At 44.3% G+C, this 18136-nt stretch overlaps 1 protein-coding gene across 37 annotated transcripts in view; it reads left to right on the top strand.

Annotated features, from left to right (window-relative positions):
• The window catches only part of MACF1 (microtubule actin crosslinking factor 1), a 349861-nt gene that overhangs the window by 311992 nt on the left and 19733 nt on the right, over positions 1 to 18136 (top strand). For all 37 annotated transcript variants that reach the window (XM_067010930.1, XM_067010949.1, XM_067011058.1 and 34 more), the window contains 18 exons: positions 349 to 450; positions 544 to 717; positions 805 to 960; positions 1105 to 1302; positions 1847 to 1975; positions 2765 to 2938; positions 5347 to 5502; positions 5607 to 5813; positions 5952 to 6071; positions 6478 to 6647; positions 7650 to 7809; positions 8887 to 9081; positions 9411 to 9539; positions 10713 to 10856; positions 11321 to 11509; positions 13995 to 14115; positions 14670 to 14833; positions 16460 to 16622. In XM_067010930.1, coding sequence (XP_066867031.1) covers positions 349 to 450; positions 544 to 717; positions 805 to 960; positions 1105 to 1302; positions 1847 to 1975; positions 2765 to 2938; positions 5347 to 5502; positions 5607 to 5813; positions 5952 to 6071; positions 6478 to 6647; positions 7650 to 7809; positions 8887 to 9081; positions 9411 to 9539; positions 10713 to 10856; positions 11321 to 11509; positions 13995 to 14115; positions 14670 to 14833; positions 16460 to 16622 — 2851 coding nt within the window. The remainder of the gene's footprint in view (positions 1 to 348; positions 451 to 543; positions 718 to 804; positions 961 to 1104; positions 1303 to 1846; positions 1976 to 2764; positions 2939 to 5346; positions 5503 to 5606; positions 5814 to 5951; positions 6072 to 6477; positions 6648 to 7649; positions 7810 to 8886; positions 9082 to 9410; positions 9540 to 10712; positions 10857 to 11320; positions 11510 to 13994; positions 14116 to 14669; positions 14834 to 16459; positions 16623 to 18136) is intronic.

Below are 18136 nucleotides of genomic sequence, written 5' to 3'. Positions count from 1 at the left end.
AAGCTGGCCTTGCTGTCAAAGTCATTGCTTGCTAGAGGTCCCAGCCCAGGTTATCTCAAAGCACAGCACAGTATGGCAGCTTCAGCACATTGTGGGCTTGCTAGCTGGCCATAAAAAATAGTAGTTTATTTTGGACATTACTCCAGTCACGTTGGCTTCATCCTTAAGTCCCCGTATTACTGAAATAAAGATCATTATCCCTTATTTCTGCCCCCAACCTCAGAGCACAAACAGCACAAAGTATTGATACTTTGATTTATCTCTGCTGTATTAGCAGAGATCATGCTGATTGTCTCCCAGGTCCTCATGGTTTTGGTTTTTGACTGTTTATTTGTATGTTTATTTTAGGCTATGTTTGACTGGCTAGATAACACTGTGATTAAACTCTGCACAATGCCCCCTGTCGGCACTGACCTCAACACTGTTAAAGATCAGTTAAATGAAATGAAGGTTTGTACCTGGGAATGGTTTTTGAAGAAGGGTTGCTTCTTTTTAGTTTTTAAAGACTTGGTTTCATGTTAACATTCAGTGTGTCTTTGACAGGAGTTCAAAGTGGAAGTTTACCAACAGCAGATTGAGATGGAGAAGCTCAATCACCAGGGTGAACTGATGTTAAAGAAAGCTACTGATGAAACGGACAGAGACATTATACGAGAACCAATGACGGAACTTAAACACCTCTGGGAGAACCTGGGTGAGAAAATTGCTCACAGACAGGTAAGGCAAATGGTAGAGTACATAAAGTGGACTACTATCTACTGCTTTCTAATTTCCTAACAAACGTTCCCTTTAAATCATTTAAAGCATAAGCTAGAAGGTGCTCTCTTGGCCCTTGGCCAGTTCCAGCATGCCTTAGAGGAGCTAATGAGTTGGCTGACTCACACTGAAGAGTTGCTAGATGCTCAGAGACCAATAAGTGGAGACCCAAAAGTCATTGAAGTTGAGCTCGCAAAGCACCACGTAAGTATTTTCATTTTTCATCTCTAAGCCTATTGGTTTGAGACCAGATATTGCCATCAGAAGCTTTTTGATGTTGTGTGTACCTTAGAGAGCCAGGCTTAATGATACCTGTAGAGGTAAATTATGTCGTTCAACATTTTTTAGGTTCTAAAAAATGATGTTCTGGCCCATCAAGCCACAGTGGAAACAGTCAACAAAGCTGGCAATGAGCTTCTTGAATCTAGCGCTGGAGATGATGCCAGCAGCTTAAGGAGCCGTTTAGAAACCATGAACCAGTGCTGGGAGTCAGTGTTACAAAAAACAGAGGAGAGGGAGCAGCAGCTACAGTCGACGCTGCAGCAGGTACATGCACTGTCCAAGTTAGGGGGGTGGGGCTGTGCACATGACAGCATTCAGGAGAAAGTCCATCTAAGTTGACAAAAGAAAAGCAGTTTGGGGTAGATCCCCCTCTGCCTTGAGAGGAGGGTCAGTTCTGTGCTAGACTTGTCTGGAAAGAACAGCTTTTAATTGGGTCATTCTTTTTGGATTAGTTTGTGGTCCAGTCCCTCTATCTACTTTTCAAAGTTAGTAGATCTTTGCTGTAACGAACCTTGTTCACAGATTTAGTTATTTTTTGGATCAAGTCAGGTCCCTCCATATCCATATTCAGCAGTACCTTAGTCAGTCAGTTCATCAGGTTATATCAGGCATCTCTGTTACAGTGAGGTCTGAAGGATTCTGCTCACTTCTGAAAATAAGTAAATACATTGGCCCCAGCAACAGAACAACCCTGCATGAGAGCAGCCTAAAATTCCTCCCTCAAAGAGATTCCTCATGTGGTCATTTAGAAAGTTTACTTTTGAAACTAGAATTGACTACTGACCTTGCTAATGTCTTTTCACAAAAGGCCCAGGGTTTCCATAGTGAAATTGAAGATTTCCTCTTGGAACTGACTAGAATGGAGACCCAACTTTCTGCATCGAAGCCCACAGGAGGACTTCCTGAAACGGCTAGGGAACAGCTTGATACACATATGGTAATAGATTTCTTGAAATTGAGCATAAGCATCCCATTTTCAGTAGCTCCTTTCCGAATTCACAGAGATATATGTAGTTGGGAGTCTACAGAGTAGTACATTTTTACTGACAACATAGTATTGGGGGGATTGCTGCTTAGGTACAGGCTTTTAACACCCTGCGATAGGCCGTGACAGGGAAGAGTCAACCAGAAATGCCCTGGGGAGCTGGCAAACTTCGAGTTAATCAGATTGACTGGCACAAGAATATTGATTGGAAGGTGAGAGCATCAAGACAAATACATGACACAGATATGGTTGTATTTAAGAAAAAGACTGCTGGGACTTCCCTGGCGGTCCAGTGGTGAAGACTCTGTGCTTCCACTACAGAGGCCGAGGGTTCAATCCCTGGTTGGGAAACTAAAATCCCGCATGCCGCATGGAGCAGCCAAAAAATTAAAAGACTACTCGAGGGGGATTTAGGGAAATCCCATAGAAACTGACAGTATTTCCAGAAAGTGGCTGAGAACAAAAGGCAACGTAATTTCTAGGCACATCCCTCAGGAAAAGGAGAAATAAATTATTGGGGTCTATTTTTGTGATCTCTGATCCTTAGAAATTCTGTTGGTGACAAAATTATATTAAGGAAGAATGGTGGGTTTCATTTCCTAATTGTTCAGCAGTTGAATCCAAAAGAAAGGATTTTAATCAAAATGCGACCTTCCTTAGCTTTTCCAAACCGTGCCTGTAAAATCTGTGTGGGTATCTTTCAGGGAATTAGCATTACTGATATCTTTCTTGCCCTTATAGGAACTCTATTCCCAGCTCAAAGCCAAGGAAGAGACTTACAATCAACTGCTTGACAAGGGCAGGCTCATGCTTCTCAGCCGTGATGATTCTGGATCTGGCTCAAAGACAGAACAGAGCGTAGCACTCTTGGAACAGAAGTGGCATGTGGTCAGCAGTAAGATGGAAGAAAGAAAGGTATCACCACAAAATTCAGTTTGATTACTGTTTGAGTAGTTTGCTTAATGATTACATGCAATTATCATCTAGTTTCTATGGAAGATTTTTCATTATGTTGTAGCAAGCTAGCAGAACTGATATCCTCAGAACTGGCTTTGTGCTAAATCAAGCCATCTTTTCTGCCGTTACATTTCTATTTTCCATCCGTGTCAAGTTGCATTGATGCTGATAGTTTCTGCCGATACTTGCTTTTATAATACTGCATTCCTTTTCTGCATCTACCAGTTAAGGCATTACTGCCTGTTACTGCTCAGTGATGGACTTAAAAATAGGTTTTGTTGGAGTTGGGAGGTTGGGAACAGCATACAGGGAGTATCACTAATTATTCCTCACATGGAATTTGATGTCTAGTTACGAAAACTCAAGAGCAGTAAATTGTATGTCCTCTTCTTACTCTTCCTCAAAAATCAAATTCTCCTCAAACGAAAAGTGATCAGAGATCAAGGCATTTGCCCCCAAACATTGTTTGTTATGAGTACAGAGTTCTAGAATATCACTGCATAGAGTTTCTGTGCTGGGCAGCTGAAACGGTAAAATATGTGTCCAAATCCATCGGCCACATCCATTGAACAAGTAGTCGTTAAGCATGTATGTACCAAGCACTGTGCTAGGTGTACAGTGGAAAGGCATGAACTCTGTCATCATGAACTTTAATGTGCAGAAGGAAGTAAACCACATCTTCACACATATAAACGAACATTTTGAGAGAAGCATTAATTTCCTAGGGTCCCTCTAGTGTGGGGTCTGGTAACTTCATTACATGAAGAGTGGGCAGAGGACCTGAGTGTATGGCTGTGTTCTAATTCTTGGACAGGGTCTTGTCTATAATTCCTGCTGAATGTAGAACTAAGACTAATTAAAGGTAGATTCTGCCTCAAAATCAAGTAGTTTCTAGAGGGTTTTGCCACAATGGAACAAGTTGCCTCAAGGAATATAGTTTTGACCCTTGAACAACGTGGGTTTGAACTGCGCAAGTCCACTTGTATGCAGGATTTTTTTCCTTCACTAAGTATATCTACAGTACTATAGGATCCCCATTTGGTTGAATCTTTGGATTCAGAACCGTGAATGTGGAGGGCAGACTTTAAAGCTACACACGGATTTCCATGCTTCTCGGAGGATCGACACCCCTAAACCCATGTTGTTAAGGGGTCAACTTTAGTCGGTGAATTGATCAAGCAAAGGCTAGCTGTCAATGATAGTTATTTCTGATTTTGTAAGAACATTACATTCCAGGATCGCTAAAATTATTTAAGCCCTGTTAAAGACTATGTAGATAAAATGATGTGGGAAGATTTCCTGCCATCTAGGAACTTGCAATACATTAGATGCTAAGCATTTCTATGGTAGATTTGAGGCAGATTTCCTTTTTCCACTGAACTTGTTTAGACAAGTCTAAACAAGTCTATGCATTTTTATAACATTCATCACAGTGTTTTTTAGGTTACAGAAGTAACCTGAAAACACCAAGAGGAAACTGGAAAGAATACACAACCCATTTAACAGCAACGAACATTTTTGGTGTACTTCTGGGGTTTCTTTCTGTGAATATTTTGCATATATTCATTTTTAACAACCTGTCATTATTCTACTTTGCCTGCCTAGTAGACGGGCCAGGGGCAGAGGCCATCACCTAGATGTTTGGGGTAGAGGTCTCTGAGGATGGAGCTTGTAGACTGTGGAACTGGGATGTACTCGTGGAGAGTAGCACACACCCTGAATGAGCCACTCTTTTTTGTCATTCTGATTTAGATCAAAATGACTAAAAATTTACATCTATGTAAATTGTCACATTTTTGTTTGAAATGTTCTGGCTTTTATTACCTTTGCTGCTGTAGCATTAAGCATAAGTTTCAGACTTAGACATTTTCAAGTGCCGTATTTTCTGAAAACATATTCAAATAGCACTGCAGTGACCGTCATCTTCACAGTAAAGTGCTTTTCATTTAGTTGTTTTATGCCACAAAAAGGACATTAAAGGAAACTGAGACTTTGCCCAAAGTAGGTTGCAGATCCTGCAGCTGTTACCACTAAAGGATCTGTTCACTTACATTTATTGAATGGCTTGAATGCCTTTATTCCTGTCCTTTAATGTCCCAGGAAGTGGGGAATGGCAGAGAAAGCAACTTAGCTGCAAACTGTGCTCTTTCCTTTTCCAAGCACAGTTGTTTCAGTTTCAAACACTAGCACTAAAATGTCCCCTTCTTTGCAAACAGGGCATGTTTGGAGGTTGATTAAATGAGGCTTCCTTCTTAGAAGTCATTTCATTTGGTGTACAATTCACGCCTTTGTCCTTAAAACTATAATTCTTGAATTTGGCACTTTTCTCTGTGTGTGTATGTGTGTGTGTGTTACTTAAAATTTAGTCAAAGCTGGAAGAGGCCCTCAACCTGGCAACAGAATTCCAGAATTCCCTGCAAGAATTTATCAACTGGCTCACTCTAGCAGAGCAGAGTTTGAACATCGCTTCTCCTCCCAGCCTGATTCTAAACACCGTCCTTTCCCAGATAGAGGAGCACAAGGTAACAGTGGCATTACGATGCTTCCTTCCTTTTGAAAGCACCAATTGAAAGTGATGCTCCTTGATCTCATCTCCAGTTTAAAAAGAGCAATATTTTCCCCTCAGGTGTTTGCTAATGAAGTGAATGCTCATCGAGACCAGATCATTGAGCTGGATCAAACCGGGAATCAGTTAAAGTTCCTTAGCCAGAAACAGGACGTTGTTCTGATCAAAAATTTGCTGGTTAGCGTCCAATCTCGATGGGAGAAGGTTGTCCAGCGATCTATTGAAAGAGGGCGATTGCTGGATGATGCCAGAAAGCGGGCAAAACAAGTAAGTTGTAAAAGAAAGATACTAATTTACTGAACAGCCTTGGGCTGCATGTGTTGAGTCTCCGCATTGGTTCACAGAAAAGTGCTGTGTGGTGTGTGTATTCATTCCTGTTACAACTTATTTCTTACATAATTTTAGTTCCATGAAGCTTGGAAAAAACTGATTGACTGGCTAGAAGATGCAGAGAGTCACCTGGACTCAGAACTGGAGATATCCAACGACCCAGACAAAATTAAACTTCAGCTCTCAAAGCATAAGGTACAGCAGGTCATTGCTCTTAGGTCCTGAGCTTGGTATTCACTGATGATTGTAGCTTGATAAAAACACAGAACTAGTCAAAAGAAAACTAATCAGTTAATGTTAAACAGCCAAGATCATAGAGCCATTTTGTATCTGAACAGTGTCTAACCATGACAATTGCTCATTTAAATAAGAGTTCAAACAAAGTGACTGTGGGAGTAACCAGCTAAAACTGTGGGCTTTTAGAAATAGTCATGCACTGCTGTATGTGGCATAGACAAAACCTTATAAATTTCTTCAGGGTAAACTGTTGTTAATTTTAGTTCAAGAAGTAGTGACATTCATACTATTTCTGGTTACCCGCCTGAAAACTCGATGTCATCTGACTTTTAGCGTGGTTTTTTTTTTTCCTTTCTGAGAACAGGAGTTCCAGAAAACTCTTGGTGGCAAACAGCCTGTGTATGATACCACAATTAGAACAGGCAGAGCACTGAAAGAAAAGACTTTGCTTCCTGATGACACTCAGAAACTTGACAACTTACTGGGAGAAGTCAGAGACAAATGGGATACTGTTTGTGGCAAGTCTGTGGAGAGGTGAGTGTGAATGTCCCTTTCATGGATCTGTGTGTTATCCCCAAAGTAACCAGGAGACAGTGACAGGATTCTAGAAAGTGGTAATAAAGCTAATGTATTGGTAACAGTAGCATCTTGCTATCTCCAGTTAATTCAGTGAGAGTTATGAGATAATTTGAATCAAGTATATTAAAACGATCATATTTTAAACTTGAACCTTACTGTATTACAAAGAGAGACGCCTATAAAATCAGGCCAACAGTAATAGAATATCTGTAACTCTAAATACATGTAAATCACAAATTTGTAATGCCAGTAGCTGTCTCACTGAGTGTCTCTTGTGTCAGACGCTGTACGAAGCCTCCGATGTAGTATCTCATTTAACCATCTTGAGGCTCATTAATCCTCACAACAACCACTGAGGTGTGGGTACTGTTCTTGCCATTTTACAGATGAGGAAATGGTCACAAAGAGGTTTCTTAACTCCCTCATGCTCACTCAGCTACTAAGCGGCAGAGCTGAGATTTGGTTCTAAAAGTTGTACTTTTATCCACTTGTACTAGCTATGCTATGTAAGCATTATGATACCTCTGTATTATTTGTACTCCCAGTTTTTCAGATGAAGTGACTGAGGTTCAAAGAGACAGCCAGAGTCTCACAACTGGTGGAGAGTTAGGAGTTGAACTCCTGGCTCCAGATCATTAATAGAACTACCACCCTCTACTGGAGTGGTGTAACGTAAATAAAAAGACCTTGGGTTGTAAGGTGTGCATAGCAGTTGGACTCTACAATGCCAGAAGGGCATCTACACTGGTCTCCTGCACTATGCTTAATCCATTTTAGAGAGACGTTTAATTTAATGTCTAAACATCTCTTAGTCACTTTTTACAGTATTTCTAACTGTTCTAACACAGCAGTCCCTCTCTAGATAAAATTCAAGCAGTATTCCCCTTCAGTGGTCAGAATTGTGAGCCATTCATAAAAGAACCACTAAAACCAGCAAAGTTTGTGTGCTTTTCTCAGGCAGCACAAGTTGGAGGAGGCGCTGCTGTTTTCGGGCCAGTTCATGGACGCTCTGCAGGCCTTGGTGGACTGGTTGTACAAGGTAGAGCCGCAGCTGGCTGAGGACCAGCCTGTGCACGGGGACCTGGACCTTGTCATGAACCTCATGGATGCCCACAAGGTGAGGGGCGAGATCTGGGCTTCGTGGAGGGCAAAGCCGTTGGGTCCTGCACCTGTGTGTGCCTTCGGCTCATAGTACCCTTCTACGGCTCCCCTAGAAAGAAAGTCTGAAAGAGCCTGTGTCTCTGCTTGTCAGAGAGGCAGCTCCCTGCTCTGTGTGTTTAAACAAACTGTTAAAGGGATTCTGCATCAGCCACAAGGAATTTACCAAAGTTGGTTTGATTCAGATTTGCCAGTGTGTAAACTTCACGTTGAGGGCCCCCCCCCCCATTTCCTGTTTATATCTCTCGGTTGAGTCAAAATGGATTTAAATTCAGGAGACCCTCAAGATATCCATTTCCACTGATTCTTAAAATGAAAATGAGTGCTTTTTAAACTACTTCTGAACCTGACAGGCCAGCTCCGTGCACGCCAGCATTTAGTATAACCTACATCTGTATGTTGAACTACATACGGTCCTCCTGCTTCAGCACAAAGCGTTGAGCTTTACCTTGAAGTTACACCAAATTCTTGTGTGCATGGCAGGTGGGCTCTTACCAAGGGGGAAGCGGGGAGGGAGAGGTAAATTAGGAGATTGGAATTGACATGTACACACCACTATATATAAAATAGATACCTAATAAGAACCTACAGTATAGCACAGGGAACTCTATACTCAATACCCTCTAGTGACCTATATGGGAAAAAAATCTTAAAAAGAGTGGATATATGTATATGTATAACTGATTCACTTTGCTGTACCGTAGAAAGTAACACAACATTGTAAATCAACTATAAAAATTAATTTTAAAAAACTCCCACAATTCTGGAGATGCTAGTACAGCGTAATTCCTGTTTCGCAGATGAGGAGACTGGGACTCCAGTTAAGCAGCTTACCCAAAGTCACGCCACTCACATTCAGAGCCACATCCTGTGGTGGTTCTTTCTTACTTGTGATCCCACCTCTGTCTGTGCATAAAAGACACACAATTGGAACCTACCAAGGATGATTGAAGGAAATGACTATTTTCTCTGTGGTTTTACTTCTTGAATTCAAAACATCTGTAAGACAAACTAATCCTCCTGTTTTCTTTTCCAGGTTTTCCAGAAGGAACTGGGAAAGCGAACGGGAACCGTTCAGGTCCTAAAGCGATCAGGCCGGGAGCTGATTGAGAACAGTCGAGATGACACCACTTGGGTGAAAGGGCAGCTCCAGGAACTGAGCACCCGCTGGGACACCGTGTGTAAACTCTCTGTCTGCAAACAGAGCCGGCTTGAGCAGGCCTTGAAGCAGGTCAGACGGCGCCTGGGGGTGGGCCTGAGCAGAGTCAGTCTAGCCTCTTTATCAGGATCGGTTTCAGCCAGTCTTGTAAGGAACACAAAGTCAAAAATTGATATTCTAAATGTTCCGCAAGATTTTAATCCACATCCATATAAGAGAAATAATGAATTTAGTTGGTTTTTCAAGTTGCACAGATGAAAGATGACCTTTGTTGGGCTTTGATAGAGCCTTCAAGTGCCTGTGATACTCCACTGAGTTCAGGCCAGACCGTTCCCTGGCATACCGTGTCCAGGACCTTGGCTGCAGAGAGAGCTTCAGTCCCTTGCACTTGGTTATTTCAGGCAGAAGAGTTTCGGGACACAATTCACATGCTGTTGGAGTGGCTCTCTGAAGCCGAGCAGACACTGCGTTTTCGGGGGGCACTTCCTGATGACACAGAGGCCCTGCGGTCTCTCATCGACACTCATAAGGTAATCCAGCCCCCGGGTGCAGGGACCCATGCCACCCACATGGGGAGGGCGGCCCCGCCACCAACGGAAAGCTGCTTTTGCTTAGAAACGTTAGTCCTCGTGTGAAAAGGAGCAAAGCTAGAATGGGCCCAGCTTACTGGTTATCAGGAATGAGAGGGAAACAATTGGTGGGTTTTGTGACCCCTTACAGACCACTCATCCACTCATGTTTACAAAAGTAGCACATGCTGGTTGTAAACAAGTCAAACAGCTGGTGTTAATATAGAGGAAAACATGGGCTGCTCTACCTTTACACCCCACCTGCACACACCTTGTGTGACTTTCCTTACGTTACCAGCTCCAGGCCCTGATCTGTGCCCCTAGAACTGCTCACCAAGCTGCAGAATATAATACAGTGTCTGGGGCTCCAGTGTGACTGTGCTAACAAGGTGGGAAATGTTTCCTTTTTTAATTTTGGTGTTTCCCACCGAGAGATTTTAATCATGGTTTTGTCATTACATTGCGTTGTAGGTATTTTTAAAACGTAGTGTTGGCAACAAAGCAGATTTGGCTTTGAAATTTGTAATGTACTGTGCATATATGAAGTTTGGGAAGAGGGGGTTGAGGCACCTAGGATGATTCTGATGGGAAGACAGGGCTGGGAGCTGGTGGAGCTCACAGACGTGTGTCTTCAGGAGCTTCCTCTCTGGTTGATAGGAAGGACACTTGGTCTCTGAGTCCAGGAGAAAAGCTATGGTCATTCGATTCCCTTCTGTTCTATTAGTATTCATAATCTTTTTCCTATCTCATCTTGAACAACAACAACAACAAAAAAAACACGTTGTAGTGTTTTGTAGCTGTCACTATATGTGTCCAAGACAACACCATTTTACACATATGGAAATGAATCCAAGCAGGAATTTATAAAAAGAGAGATCAGGAAAAGGGTCATGCCTCTGTCTCTCTAGTCCTTGTCATCTGTGCAGAGAAAGTCATTTTTGTGAAATCCCTCGCTTCCCCCCACCTCTGAGAACTGGAAAGAAAATGACAGAGATGTCTAAATGCAGGCTTTTAGAGTTCTGTGTCAACATATAGAGTCGAAAAACACACTAAACTTGTTTTCCCCTCTCAGTGTAAACTAACAGCGCTGCTAGACTAGGTTTAAGATTTTGGTTTCAAATCTTGTTGGTTTAGGAATTCATGAAGAAAGTGGAAGAAAAGCGCGTGGATGTTAACACAGCAGTGGCCATGGGAGAAGTCATCCTGGTGGTCTGCCATCCTGATTGCATCACCACCATCAAACACTGGATCACCATCATCCGGGCTCGCTTTGAGGAGGTGAGTTCCTAGTTTTAGAGGAAGACCGCACGTGCCGCGTAAAATGGGTGAACAGCAGTAAAATACTCCAGAGCTTCCCCACCCCCACGTAAGGAAGCTTTCACTCACTGAATATCTCAACAAGAATCAAGTTATTCGCATTTTAGTAGTTGCTGTTTTCTTCATAATGTGCAGAAACCTGGAAGGATGGTGCTGGTGTTGTGATGTGTTCCTTGATGACGTCCGGTGGACACGTGGTGTGTTCTCCCCTCCTTCCTGAGCAGTTCTATGTCTAATACCACGTGCTACATTTGGTTTCAGGGGAGCTGATTTCTTATTCCAGCTCTGTCTCTAGAATAAGAGTGAAGCCTCTTGACTGCTTGGGTGGTCTTTCCCCTAAAAGTCATTGTGAGGCTTACACAAAAAAGGGCTTTGAAAACGAGGGACGCGCTTGACTGAAAGCCGACGGGTCCCCTCCCCCGCAGGTCCTGACGTGGGCCAAGCAGCACCAGCAGCGCCTCGAAGCTGCCCTGTCAGAACTGGTGGCCAACGCCGAGCTCTTGGAAGAACTTCTGGCGTGGATCCAGTGGGCTGAGACCACCCTCATTCAACGGGATCAGGAGCCAATCCCTCAGAACATCGACCGAGTTAAAGCCCTTATTGCTGAGCATCAGGTATCCTCACCACATCGTGTGGTCGCGTGTTTCCTGCATGGCTCATGGCGCCCGTTTCCTTGGCCCTGTGCATCCGTGTTTTAATTGCTGCTGAACATACTCCCGCAGACTTAGCAGCTTAAAAACACGCTTACTGTCTCAGAGTTTCCGTGGGGTGGGGCTCTGGGCCTGAAGTAGCTGGTTCCCTGTCTAGGGGACCAGGGGACGTCTTAGCAGGCTGAAATCAAGGTGTCGGCCAACACTGCAGTTCCCACCCAGGCTCTTTCAGGTTGTTGGTGTCGTTCATTTCTCTGCGCTGTAGGATGGAGGTCTCCCTTTTCTCACTGGCTGTCAGCTCCTGGAGGCCACCTTCAGGTCTTAGGCACACGGCAGTCTCACAGCATGGCAGCATCTGTCTTCAAAGCCAACGGGAGACCCTCCATCCTGCTCTGACAGATCTTATATAATAAAACGTAATCCAGGGCTTCCCTGGTGGCACAGTGGTTGAGAATCCGCCTGCTGACGTGGGGGACACAGGTTCGAGCCCTGGTCCAGGAAGATCCCACATGCTGCGGAGCAACTAGGCCCATGCGCCACAGCTGCTGAGCCTGCACTCTGGAGCCTGCGAGCCACAACTACTGAGCCCACACGCCTAGAGCCCGTGCTCTGCAACAAGAGAGGCCACCGCAGTGAGAAGCCCGCGCACCACAACAAAGTATCCCCCACTCGCTGCAACTAGAGAAAGCCTGCGCACAGCAACAAAGAGCCTACTCAGCCAAAAATAAATTAATTTTTTTAAAAAAAAATCATAATCCAGGGAGTGACTGCCCACCCTTTCCACAGGTGTTACCCACACTTGAGGGGGAAATTACACAGGACACGTATGTCAGGAGTATTGGGGCCTGGCTTAGAAATCTGCCTGCCGCATCCTGTTTCTATTGACTTGCCTCTGTGCCAAGGTCCCATTATCTGGGACCTATCCCATTATACCTGGATTCAGAAAGACCTCTTGCATGAACTCAGAGATGGGCCAGACAACACATCAAACTAAACTGAACAGAGGAAAGCTCAGTTAGGAGACAAATGTGGTTTTTAACCATGATAATTTACACCAAATGCAAGCATGGATCTTGCCTAGTTATACTGTGGACATAAGGTCTTTTTAGCATATGTAATCAGCCTGGCCAGAGAGGACTCCCTGTACTTCCCATCAAGTTTACCTACATTGACCCCTTCTCTCCTGAGTGAGATTATCTTCCTCCATCAGGGCCAGTCCCTCTCCCTTCTGTTATCACCTCTCATTCCTTGTGCCTTTAAGCTCCCCCATCTTGTGTCCCCCCATCTCTCTGACAACTCTTTCTCAGTCTTCCTAGCTGGTTCCTCTTCCTCTATCCACTTGTTAACGTTGTTCACCGAAGTTCCATTCTTGACCCTCTTCTCATACCTGAGGTTGTATCTGGCCCGACACCTTCAGCCAACACCTGTACACCAAGGGCTTCCACATCTCCTGGCTTGTCTGCAGCATGCAGGAAGCTAGAGGCAGCTCTAAAACTCCATTTCATCCCTGCTTCCTGGCCCTGACCCCACCCCTCCCTTCCACACCTGCCTGCTCTCTCCTCATCCACCCGATCACCCAACACAGGAGTGACTCCTTTTTCTTTACCCCCTACATTTAGCCAGTCATCAGGTCTTACCTGTCCTACTTTCAAAATACTTCTTGGCTCCTCTCCTGCCCCTGGCTCAGGCCCTCACTGTGTTTTGCCTCGATTACTGCAATGGCTTCCCAACTTGCTTGCCTCCCCCCTTTCCATCCTCCCTCCTACACTGAGGCCAGAATGATAGCTCTAAAACAGAGATCTGATTGTGTCTCTTCTCTGGATTGGAGTCCTTCAGTTGCCCACCCCCCATCGCGTCCCCCCGCCCACACACACAGATTGCTCTCAGAATAAAACCCCAGTCCCTTAGCCTGACACAAGGCCTTTCTGGACCTTTCTCCTGCCTACCTCTTCAGCCATCCCTCTTGCCTCTCTTCTGATTGTATCCTCAGCTCAGCCAGTAATCAGCAGGGCCCTGGCTCACTCCACTGTCAGGCTTCTGTGGGACTGCCCTGCCCCCAGTCTTCGGCTCATTCTTCATCCCGCCAGCACACAGCTCAGGCACCAGCCTCCGGGCAGCCTTCCTCCCCACCTCGGGCTATGGGTGCCTGTCCTAGGCCTTCTTTCGGAGCCCTGGGTGCCACTCATTGCTCTGACTGCCTGGTTTCCTCACTCAGCTGTGAGCTCCTAGAAGTCAGAGCCATGTCTTATTCCTTCAGGTCTCCAGCACCTGATGAAGTGCCTCATTCAAGGCCACAGTCATGTTTCTTGAAAGGAGTGCAGCCGTGTACGAAGGCATTTGCAATTGGTCCATCTGTCACAGGCTTGGCCCTTGTTAGTAAGAAGTTGCCTAATTCCTTCTTAGTCCAAGAAAACTCTCAACCCTTTTCCTCGTTGTTTGTGTTTAACAGACATTTATGGAGGAGATGACTCGCAAACAGCCTGACGTGGACCGGGTCACCAAGACATACAAAAGGAAGATCATAGAGCCAGCCCATGCGCCTTTCATGGAGAAGTCCCGTGGTGGCAGCAGTACGTGGCAGCCTGTTGTGCAGGATGCTTCCTTTATGCTCATTGATGAGTACTTCCCAAGTGCCCAGCCGAAATTTCTTTTCCATTTTCAAAAACCATATTGGATTTGAACGAAAATCTTTTTTTGAAACTCACTTTTCTTACACTGACAAACAGTAACTAGACTCCAGTTTTTTGAATCGGTATGAAATTTGGAGTGGTTAAGCAGATTCTTTTGCAGTGACCTTTCCATGTTTCGGTCATCAGCGCTGACTGTTGCTCTAATTTCATCATAAAATAGATCTCCTGTAGAACCATTGACATTTCCTCAGTTCACTAAGGTAGGACAGAATTGATTGAAGGTATGAGACAGGTACCTGTTGGCTGAGGAAGAGCATCAATAGTTTTTAAGTCAGTGTGCTTCCATGTCTAAGTGTAGCCAGGTCCCGACTTCCTTTTCTCAGTTACTGACCAGATATCATCATGAAGATCTTTTAGGTTCATACAGATGGCAGTTTCTCTTTGTGAACTGACAAAACCAGCTTTTCTAACCTCATGATTATTTTTCCTTTCAGGGAAGTCTTTGAGTCAGCCCACACCTCCTCCCATGCCAATCCTTTCACAATCTGAAGCAAAAAACCCACGGATCAACCAGCTCTCTGCCCGCTGGCAGCAGGTGTGGCTTTTGGCACTGGAGCGGCAGCGGAAGCTGAACGACGCCTTGGACAGGCTGGAGGAGGTGAGCCCCCACCGAGCAGCCTTCCCTGGAGGGAGGTGACTTTTATCAAAACACAGCCCTTCTGAGGCCCTCTGAACATGAGCTGTGTGCCTTGACCCACTTACGCAGAAGGAGGAACAGAGCAGTGTAGGCCAGGACTCTGTCCTCCAGGCCCCCTGGGAGGAAAGACACATGTGAGGAAACCAACAACAGATAGGCCGTAGCACTGGTGGTGGAAATTAGGCAGCCAGCCAGTCCAGGAGGGTCCAGCCTGTGACGTGACCCTCCTCAGCACCTGGCCTTGGTTGAGGATCAGGAGCATAACTTTGCAAGGTGGAGCTTCTCACAAAAATGACCATCACTGAGCCTTTTGTGTAGATAACAAGCTGCCCAGTTATGAAATGAGTAATTTTTTTATTGTCCTATTATTCTATCAGTATTATTCTTCAGTAGATTATGAAAAGCTAATCTGTTTTGAAGTATCATTAACCAACCTAAAAAATATAGCACTTCAGGGCTTCCCTGGTGGCGCAGTGGTTGAGAGTCCGCCTGCCGATGCAGGGGACACGGGTTCGTGCCCTGGTCCGGGAAGATCCCACATGCCGGAGCGGCTGGGCCCGTGAGCCATGGCCGCTGAGCCTGCGCGTCCGGAGCCTGTGCTCCACAACAGGAGAGGCCACAACAGTGAGAGGCCCGCATACCGGAAAAAAAAAAAATATATATATATATATATATATATATATATATATAGAGCACTTCACTTCCTAGTTTCTAAAACAAATTTCTAATATCTTTTATATTTTTTTTATTTGTGCATATCAAAGCAGCTATGCCCAGAAGTGAGTGTTCTGTGTTTTTTGTTGTTATTTCTGTAGATCCAGTTGAGTTTTAAGCATATTTGGTTTTGGCTTTTTCTTTTTTCCCCATTCCTTCCAACTTTGGAGTTTGAAAGACCAGGGGGAAAAACCGCTGCACTGTTTAAGTCATTCTGAGTCTGTGTCACTGACATAGTCCAAGTAACTCAGCATAATTCTGCCCACTGCATAGGCCTGCTGCCATCTACCAGGGCCAGATATTTTAAATGGGAGTCAGAAGGGCAGTTCACTCCCTCTGCTGCCATCCCAAAGAAATGTGCTTGGGTGCAGGACTGGATTCTTGATGCTTCCAACCAGAACTCAGATTATCTCAGAAAACCAGTGGGGAGGGGGGCGCTGAGCCTCGAAAACATAGGCCTCTGTGTGATTATAGTTCCTTTCAAAATCACATAAGTGAGGAGTGCTAAGGACGTCTCTTCTGGGATAGAATCCATTCTCTTACATCTAAGGGGATGATCTTTTGAAAAAGTGCCAAGGGAAAGCAAGGCTGGCTCCACCCATTCTTGTTCTGCGTGCTCCGTATTTTCCATGGTGGTTGTTCAGTTACCGTTTCTCTCGCTGCTCCATTTTACCACAGCTTGTGTAAATAATCATGGCTTTAAGTGAAGGAGCCACAGTGTGCGTTCCCAAAAGATGCAACACACAGATACCATTGTTGGTCCCCCTCGAAAGGCCCGCATGGCTTTGCTGGATGTCTGAAAGTTTTGGTATGCTCTGGGCAGGTTTGAAGGCCAAACAATAGGTCTTGTTGACACCTCTGATTTCTGTCTAGTTGAAGGAATTTGCCAACTTTGACTTTGATGTTTGGAGGAAAAAGTATATGCGTTGGATGAATCACAAAAAGTCTCGGGTGATGGATTTCTTCCGGCGGATTGACAAGGACCAGGATGGGAAGATAACACGTCAGGAGTTTATCGATGGCATTCTAGCATCCAGTGAGTCCAGTCATAATTCTTTGCACCTACTTTGTAGAAGCAGGCTATATTCTGGCCAAACAGTCTTTCTCAAGTTAAAGCTGTAGTCTTAGGGAAGAAGTAATGTACCTGCTTACTAAAATTGGTCTATTGTTTTGATGGAGGGAAGAACCTCCATCATTTTGCTGGGAATGAAGAAAACAGGTCTTGTTTGACACATGATGGCAAGGAAAGCACATTCGAGGTATAGAAAAGAAGCTAACTCTTGTGAATAACGAGCTTCTAAGTACAGGCAGACCTTGGAGATATTGCAGGTTTGGTTCCAGACCACCGTAATAGAGCAAATATTACAATAATATTGTTTCCCAGTGCATATAAAACTGATGTTTATACTGTAGTCTATTAAGTATGTAGTAGCGTTATATCTTAAAAAGCGATGTACATGCCTTAATTTAAAAATACTTTATTGCTAAAAAATGCTGACCATTGGCTGAGCCTTCAGCAAGTCATAATCCTTTTGGCAATAGTGACATCAAAGTTCATTGATCACAGATCACCATAACAAATATAATAATAATGAAAAAGTTTGAAATATTGCAGGAATTACCAAACTGACACAGAGACATGAAGTGAGCAAATGCTGTTGGAAAAATGGTGCCGACAGACTTGCTTGACACAGGGTTGCCACAGACCTTCAATTTGTTTTAAAAGGGGGAGGGAGGGCTTCCCTGGTGGCCCAGTGGTTGGAAGTCCTCCTGCTGATGCAGGGGGCACGGGTTCGTGCCCCGGTCCGGGAAGATCCCACATGCTGTGGAACGGTTGGGCCTGTGAGCCATGGCTGCTGTGCCTGCGCGTCCGGAGCCTGTGCTTTGCAACGGGAGAGGCCACAACAGTGAGAGGCCTGCGTACCGCAAAAAAAAAAAAAGGTGGGGGGGAGAATATCTGTGAAATGCAGTAAAGCGAAGCACAATAACATGAGGTACGCCTGTAAAATATTCTTTAAAATAAGTTTTTTACAATATCAGTTTCTCAATAGGAATTCAGATTAAATTTTTATTCCTTCCAGTTTTATTGAGATATAAGTAGCATACAGCACTGTATAAGTTTAAGATGTACAGCATAATGATTTGATTTACAGACTATGAACTAATTATCACAATAAGTTTAGTGAACATCCATCATCTCATAGGTACAAAATTAAAGAAATAGAAAAAAATTTGTTTCCCTTGTGATGATAACCCTTCAGATTTACTCTCTCAACAACTTTCATATGTAACATACAGCAGTGCTAATTAATTATATTTATCATGTGGTACATCACGTCCCTCATGATGTCAGTTTCTGGCATCTGCATAACAGCTTACAAAATGCATTTATTTTCAGCAGAAGGAATAAGGCATAAAGTTGTAAGTGACTTGCCAAGATCAGAAAGCACATCTCACAGCTGTGTTACTTCACATGGGTGGCCCAGGAAGGCCTGTCTGGAGGTAATATTTGAGCTGAGACCTAGGTGATGATAAGGATCCAGCCATGTC

This window comes from Kogia breviceps, chromosome 1, assembly GCF_026419965.1.
Source record: "Kogia breviceps isolate mKogBre1 chromosome 1, mKogBre1 haplotype 1, whole genome shotgun sequence".
Taxonomy (NCBI): domain Eukaryota; kingdom Metazoa; phylum Chordata; class Mammalia; order Artiodactyla; family Physeteridae; genus Kogia; species Kogia breviceps.
Note: the sequence above shows the minus strand (reverse complement) of the source record. Positions and strands in the feature narration are given on the sequence as shown.